General features: G+C 40.2%; 1 protein-coding gene across 2 annotated transcripts; it reads left to right on the top strand.

The window, feature by feature from the left end:
- The first annotated feature begins 3,105 nt into the window (after positions 1–3,105).
- Positions 3,106–7,546, top strand: LOC133909003 (uncharacterized). 2 transcript variants are annotated; one of them, XM_062351258.1, is made up of 9 exons: positions 3,106–3,286; positions 3,397–3,568; positions 4,848–4,936; positions 5,038–5,176; positions 5,488–5,562; positions 5,664–5,785; positions 5,864–5,939; positions 6,584–6,643; positions 7,307–7,546. In XM_062351258.1, the coding sequence occupies exons 2-9, from the start codon at positions 3,491–3,493 to the stop codon at positions 7,460–7,462; spliced, it is 795 nt and encodes a 264-aa protein (XP_062207242.1). In that variant the 5' UTR covers positions 3,106–3,286; positions 3,397–3,490; the 3' UTR covers positions 7,463–7,546. The 2 variants fall into 2 exon arrangements, with proteins under 2 accessions (XP_062207242.1, XP_062207243.1); XM_062351259.1 differs by lacking the exons at positions 3,106–3,286; positions 3,397–3,568 and adding an exon at positions 3,590–4,658.
- Positions 7,547–7,976: the final 430 nt, after the last annotated feature.

The raw sequence follows: 7,976 nt of genomic DNA, 5'->3' as shown, positions 1-7,976 counted from the left end.
TCCATATTGCCTATCAAATTCAACATGCAAGAAACAAATTCAGTTCTGTGTTCATAGTGACATTTCATCGAACATTTTCAGTGCACAAACCTAAATGTTCTACTCTAGTATTGACAACAGGCAATAGCTCAATCTAGCAATCAAATTATGCAACCAACATCCTGCCATCACAATCTAGAAACCACACAAATTGACATCACTTTCTCCTAAATCCATAAAAGAATACATATTTCTCACCTTTGTGCAGGTGAGCTGCTGCTGCTGCACTGTGCCCCTATGCGGACGGCCGAGCGCTCCGCACCCACCACGTCAATAGCCAAGCGTAGCGCGCAATTCCCTGGGCAGGCGAAGGGATAGCTGTAGGGTAGCACGTAGGCTCAAAGGCACAGGCTCTCAGGCGCTAGCGGAGGGGCATGTCGGCTCCCATCCTCTGGTGGAGGGTCAGTTGTAGAGCGGCGTGACGCCATGGGTATGCGGGGAGGCACACTCTCAATGATGGAGGGTGCATAAGCACTCGGGGGTGATCTAACGAGGATGACAACCGTAGAGACGAGCGCTTGGCGACGCAAGCGTGTGGGAGCCCGGGAATGGAAAAGCACACGAAAGACTATGTGCGGAGGCACGTGGGAACGAAGGCGGATAAAGATGGTGAGCTGCACGGGGCAACCAAATTTAGCTACTATTTCTAATGATAGTATGTCAATAGTAATAACTACTCGATTGATTAGTTTACGGGAGTTTGTTTTTAATAAGAGATAGCTATATTTAACAATGGAAGACAATCATACTAAAGATGCTGTTAGGAGGCGTCCGGTGCTGTTGCGCTGCATGGGGAAGACGGCGACGTGGCAGGGATCGGATTGTGCAACGTCCCAGTCGCTCTTAGAAAAAAAAAATGCAAGTCAGATTTCCGTCGGAATCAGTGCACGTGGCTTCGTCGTGTGGAGAGCAACGGGAGACAAAGAGGCCGACGGACATAATGCAGCAGATGGCAGCCGCAACCCGGAGAACCATCCGGGCTTTTGACAAAACAGACCAGGTGCTACAGAACAGACTAATCACGATCATATTTTTTTTTTCCCCTCTGCGATGAAGGAAACTATTATGAAATTATTGGTACGACTTTTTGGGACAATTATTAATCTATAATATATTTGATATACGGCTCAATCCTGCACACGTTTCCAAAAAAAATACAGCTCAATTCTCATTATTCATCATGTGTGAGGGAAAATTTTTTCTAGAATATATCATGCCTTAACCATGGGAAAAAGGTATGCTCACGGAAAAATTCTTGCATAACTCATGCGGACGTACACAATCACATACGACTGCAACTGAACACTGACATGGTTCTCTGTGTCTCTCTTGGTTGAGTTCCTCCTTTGTCGAGTTTCACCAGTACTACAACACATGCTCCATGCAGGCATGATTCGTCGGACCCTCGATGTGGGAGCTAGCTGGACCCCATTGAATGCACAGGAAAGTTTCCTTTTTCCGAAGCCAGAGGTGTGCTGGAGTTATTTTGTCGCGCCGCTAGCTCGGCGACGGAGAAGACGACCTCAACGACGTGGGCTGATGGGCAGCCGTTGGTGGAACCGTGGAAGTTGTGGCAAGACAACAACCGTACACCGCTCCTTGAACACGACCCGTACCTATCCTGATACCTCTTTTTTTTTTCCACCTGTAGAGGTGCACAACTGGTCACAACCATTAAAAAATTAAGTTAAAATGTGTCTAGTTTATTTGCGACGAGTGATTGATATTGTTATTATTTAGCTCAATGATCTTCGGTTTTACATGAGTTTTTAATGTGATTTGAATTGATTTAGAATTTTATTTGAATATATTAATTATGGATTAACTGGAATTAGAGTTGAAGATATATGTTTGTTTGTTTTATAGTGTGCAGGTGATGATGTAACTTAGTGGTCGATGATGGAATGATTAGAGCCAAAAGGAATACTTGGTGCTAGATGATTAAGGAAGTCGAGCGGAGTCAAGGATAATCTTAGCTGAACATATGGAGGTTAAGCAAAGCATGAAAGACGAATGTAGACGACGTGTTGACAAACTCGAGCGAATGGGATGTCGATACAAGTGATAAGGCGGCACAAGGGATCGGAAGCGGAAGAAACTTGCCGATGGTCAGGATTATATGACGGAGTACACGTGTCGATATTGAAGCGTTTGCTTAAGGTGTAAGTAAGGCGGCGAGTCACGGTTTGAGAAGCGTGCATTTGGTTTCATGGTTTGATCTTAAAATCTTTGAAGGACTAAAGGAGTACGTGGCATCATCTTGAAGCTTGTGTCGAGATGAAGCTAAGTAGTGAATGCATCGCAGTCGTCCGATAAATAGAGAAGAAAATAGACCAAAATACTCTCGGTGTTAGGTAGGAGGGTACTAACTAGGAAACTTAGGAGTCGAGTTTATTAGATCTATAAATAGAGGGATAGGATCACGAGATAGTTTGAATCAGTCACTTAAATCCTTTTGTGCCACATATTTAAGTGCTTAGAGCTAAAGTTTTAGAAGAGAGAAAGAGTAGTACTTAACCTATATATTAAGTGAGAGATTTATGATAATTTTTTTAATCTGTTTAAAATAGAGCTGATCTTTGATGCAATAAATTTTATTTTTTATATGTTATTGTACTCATCTCTTTTTATTTTCTCTCTATTGATTCCTTTGCAAGTTTGCAAATTTTTCGGTTTTCAGATTGATTTTCGTTTTGATTTTTTGCTAAAATTTCAATACTTATGGGGCAATTCTTTTTGTTGCTAGAGGTATAAAATTTGCATACCAACTTTGAGAGTTTCATTACTCGGTGTTTATCTTTTCTTGTTTCTTCGTAAGTTGTGATCTTTCGAGTGCTAAGATATATAGATTGATCTTAAATTTTATTATCTCGATTTTCTCTGGTTAAAATTGTCCTATATTTTTACTTTTGTTTGAATTTTGAGATACGCTAGTTGATTCCGAAAAAAAAATCATCAATTTTATAAAAAAAAATTATTAAGATACCAATTTACCTCTGTGATCATGTTGTCGGTCCTATAACCACCGTCCACGCGATTCCCGTCTCGTGGAGTCGTGGCTCCCCCAAGGAGCCGAGCACCTCGCCTCGTCCAGTCGTCCCTCCTCGTGCGCACCGCCCGTTTTAAAAACTCACCTCCAGGCTCGACTCGCAAGCGAGGCCGAGCCACGACCACAGAGAGAAGCCCACGGAAGCCAGGACCGGCGACGACCTCTCACCGCGGCGAATCCCAACCCGGTCTAATCCAGGTGCCGATCCATGAAGCTTATCGCACCTTCTTTTTGTATTATTTTCTGAACTCTCTGCTGATATTTTCAAGAGAAGGGAGATTGAAAAACGAGGTATGCCGTATGCGCAGGTATTCGGGGAGGCGTATTGGCGCCTAATCTCGGAGCTTCTTGTGTTGCGCTTGTCCCTCCTTCTGTTGGTCGACTGGAGCGGATAGAGGACGCATGGACGGGAATTTCGGGCCCGCCGAGCGGATTCTGTGGCCGGCGTCGGTTCTTGCCGGCGTCGTCATGTGCGGTGCTGTAAGCTCCCCTCACTTAGCCCTCCTCCCTTTCCTTGTTTGGCTCGGCTTAGCATCTCATGTTTTCAACAGCAATCTGCGAGATTAGTTGTGCCTGTTGCTCTTTTGTTATCTGGGGTGCCTGAACCCCAAATCTTTCATCTTGGTAGATGAAGAAGAAGAGATAAGCAGCGTTCTCTTTTCTGGTAAAGTCAATGCAGATCGTATCAGCGCTGGTCATCGATGCATATATGTGGGTTCCCAAAACAAAATAAACAGTAAAAAATTGCATATAGTTGTCAGTCGCTGTCTTCTACAATGTGAGATTGGTAATGAGAGGCGCAATACAAATATGTGGACAATTCCACCGTGCTGAACAGACAGCGTTGAAGGCGCAATACAAATATGTGGACAATTCCACCGTGCTGAACAGACAGCGTTGACTAGTTTTCTAGAAGGGTTCTTTTCGGCTTTAAATAGGATCAGAAGCTTCGGCGAAAACTCTCCATTTTTTTTGCATAATTGTGCTGTCTTATTAGATTCCTCTAGTTAGTTTAACGTGAGCCGTTAGTTTCAGGGGGAAGTTTCCTTATCCGCAACTTTTATGTCAACCTTACTGTTTAGCATTGCAGACTTCTATAGTCTGTCCTGGTTCTATCCTTTTTTTAATTTGTTGTCGTGTATGTTGGCGCCCAGAAAAAAGTGTTCTCTTCTAAGAAAAAGAGGAGGGAGGAGGTCAGTAGGTCACTTAGGGTATGATGAAGACAAACTTTTTTCAATGAGTATGACGTCAAATCTGAGCAAATTTTCCGCAAAATAAGACGAACAACTCCTATGACTTGTTGGAGTTAACATAAAACCAGTATGATGAAGGTTCCAGGAGGCAGATAAATACCATGCAATCAGCAAAAAGATGAAGATATCCCTGAGGCCTTATGTTTGAAGTTTATTGTCGAAATTATGCACTCTGTGTTTTTTTTTAAAAAAAAATGGCAGGGTGGTAAAAATAGGCAGACCCTTGTTTGCATGAGGTGCATCATCCTTCCTTCTCATCAAAAGAGTAGACACAGAAAAAATGTTAATTGTTATGCGAACAAGGGAGCATCACCTAGGTTACATTCCACTTCTTCAATGTTGACTACTTTTCTGCTCTTATTTCTGTCAGCTACAATCTTTGAATTGAAAACGTTTCTCCAGTTTTGATGTTCTCAGCTTAAACAAGAGTACCTATTGAACCAAATAAATTTTATAATACATTGTATCCTGCTACAGACACGATGACTCACTGTTTGTCCTTGTAGATATATGAAATAACTCGAAAGATTAGCTCTCGATGCTTCAGGGGCTACCATAAGTTAAGTCACATGCAAAAGGTTGAGTGGAACAATAGGTAAGATATACGTGGACACACCCTTTTTTCTGATAGCTATTCTTATTATTCTGGGGCTTTTATTTTGTTTAGTCTGACTATATGATGCCACCTATTGGTAGGGGTTTGTCTACGTTTCATGCATTGGTTGGTGCTGCTGTTTCTTTTTACTTGGTCGTGATCTCTGACCTCTTTAATGAGGATGTCCATAATGGCATAATAATTGACAGAAAATCATGGTTATCTGATGCCATGTTTGGGGTAAGCTTTGCATTTCAATTTCATTCATCCCTCTGTTTGGAGACAGTCAATTTGTTTCCCATATACTGCATGTCTTTCGGAACAAAATGAACAAGAAAGTTTCAAAAGAAATGTTAACAGAAAATATCATAAGAAGTGTTTGATTTCTGTAATATGTTAACAGAAAATATCATAAGAAGTGTTTGATTTCTTTACTATGTTGTGCTTCTTTAATCCATGCCCCTTATCATGCGCATGACATACAAATGACAACTGCTATTGCGTGCATATTTGTAGAACACGTTGCATTAATTTTCTGTATAACTCTACAGGTCTCGATTGGTTACTTTTTGACAGACTTGGTGATGATCCTTTGGTATTTTCCTTCTTTAGGTGGAAAGGAGTATGTAAGTATCACACAACTATAGCACACTCTAGCTCTTAACGGAATTCATCTGTTGAGGTTTCCTCCAGATCAGGAGTTAATTTTCTAATATTGATGTTTCAGCTCTTTCACCATGGACTTTCCATGTATGCAATTGGTCTTGCTTTGTTGAGTGGCAAAGCACACATGTACATACTCATGGTCCTCTTCACTGAAGCCACCACTCCTTTTGTGAACCTTAGATGGTAATATCCTTTGTTGTTAATTTTTCTTAGTAAGAATTGAGGCTACCATTCTTTCTAAATTTGTAATGATTTGTGCAGGTATTTGGATGTTGCTGGTCAGAAGACTTGTAACCTTTACGTATACAATGGACTGGCTCTTTTTGTTGGATGGCTGGTAGAGTAGCTGCTCTCGTGATTCATCAACCTTTTCTGTACAGTTATTTTTTAAAACCAAATTTCTATATAGTCATAATCTCATATAATTCATTAAGCTTGTCCCTAAACGTTGGAGCATTGTATAGTTAGGTTTGCTGTCAACTGTGATTGCTGTTTTTACTATTTCTGCTGTCTACGCACACCAGACAGGTCTCAAAAGTAACTCTGTCAATTGCAGTTTTTTTTTTTTCGTTTTGGGGGGTTTTGACCAGGTTCAATAAAAAAAATATTCCTATTTAATATTTTAGCATTTTCCTTTTTGGCGGAAAAGAGACGCATTATATGCCTTTTATCATTATAAATAAAATGAAAATGTAAACTTTTTGCTTGAGGAGCAGTTTCCCTGCTATTATTCTGAATTATTTTGAAGATTTGATAGCCGAGGGATCTTAATAAGTTATGACTTCATTCTACAAACTAATAAGGGCCTGTTGGAATTTCGGAAGAGGGGGATTGGTGTTGGAAACTTTAGGACTTATTTCAAATTAATAATAAGGATTTGGATGCTGAACCCCCCTTTCCAAACAAATCCTAAACATTTTCTTTGAATGTCCCTTTTGCTCCGGTGAATATGCAATTAACACATCTTTTGCTTGCTTACAGGTTGCTCGGATAATCTTATTCGTGTATTTGTTCACCCATATGTATTTTCACTTTGATCAGGTATGTATGACATTAGCATCTTTTTCATCCTGAGAGCACATTGTATTACAAGTTAGCCAGGGCATCAATGAAAATCCATTTATTTCTCTAATGTAAAGTTTTAGACTTAGATTTGTGTGATCAGTATTTTTTTTATTGAGTTTGAAGGTAGTTACTCGGGATTCTATAAAAAAGTTGTAGATAATGTGCAACCTTTTCAAAGAAAAATGTGAAAATCACACTGAAATATCAGGAAGCTGTAGTTGTTTTTGGGCTTCAGATCCAGACAGTTTGATTTGTTCCACTGAAAGTTTGCAATTATAGAACTGTCTGTACAGAACAGTTCATCACTGATGACATGCCACAGAAAAAACATAAAACTTACTGTTTGTAATAGTAAGACTGTACACTTAACAACCGCAAAATTATTGTATCTTCTGTTATGCTGCTACAAAGCTCTTTTCATTCTATGACATGAATTTTATTGTCACAGTAGCCTCTGGTGTGTTGTAATTTGTTCCGCTTTTGTCTTTTATTGCAAATGACTTGCAGTTCTCATGCATGTTCGAGAAGGAAAAAAAAGAGCCTTTGGTGCACACATGACAAAAGTGTGACTAATTTCCATTGCCGCTGCAATTCTACTGGCGTTTTTTTTGTAATGCTTATGTTGTCATTTTTTCCCAGGCGAAGTCCATCTTCACCTTAGGATTCTACAGTCTACTGATAGTGCCATCGGCGGTAGCAGTACTGAACGTGTTTTGGTTCTGGAAGATATTCAAGGGAATGGTGAAAACCCTGTCTAAACGGAGGAAGCACAGTGAAAACGGAAAAACCGATTAGAAGGACGTGGTGCTTCTAACTTTTTACGTACAAAATATTTTTCCCTTCTAGATTTATAGCCAATTCTCTGTTGTACTTTTTTTTCTAAAATACGCAGGAAATTTGCGTATCTTTGTATTAAGAAGAAAAAAGTTCAAGTTTACACAGCGACCGTAGTAGGTCTTGCCCTTTAGGAGGGAGAAATTCACAAGAAATGAAAAGAAACGCTAGAGATAATAGTAGATTCTCCGTTGTACTTGATGAAGGGTACTTGCTCACTATTTTTTTTATCATAGTTCTAATTATTTTGTGCTAAGTGATAGCTTGCAGTCAAATGGTACTCTGAATTGTCGCAAAAATACCTGGTCCATCACCACAAATTCACAGACTGCTTTATCTTCCTGTCACCCCTTGCTTGGAGCTGGTTACGGGTGCATATTTTGAGATGCTGGTCGGCAATACATTTTTCAATACGAATCTCCCTCCACCCATTGAGCAGAAGCTGCACTTCCCTTCGCAGGAACGCATATCTGGA

Source organism: Phragmites australis, chromosome 2, assembly GCF_958298935.1.
Source record: "Phragmites australis chromosome 2, lpPhrAust1.1, whole genome shotgun sequence".
Taxonomy (NCBI): domain Eukaryota; kingdom Viridiplantae; phylum Streptophyta; class Magnoliopsida; order Poales; family Poaceae; genus Phragmites; species Phragmites australis.
Note: the sequence above shows the minus strand (reverse complement) of the source record. Positions and strands in the feature narration are given on the sequence as shown.

Coding starts and splice junctions, on each gene's coding strand:
- LOC133909003 (XM_062351258.1), top strand. CDS start 3,491: ATGGACGGGAATTTCGGGCCCGCCGAGCGGATTCTGTGGCCGGCGTCG. Junction 3,569..4,847: donor GCGTCGTCATGTGCGGTGCT/GTAAGCTCCCCT, acceptor TTGTCCTTGTAG/ATATATGAAATAACTCGAAA. Junction 5,177..5,487: donor TATCTGATGCCATGTTTGGG/GTAAGCTTTGCA, acceptor ATAACTCTACAG/GTCTCGATTGGTTACTTTTT.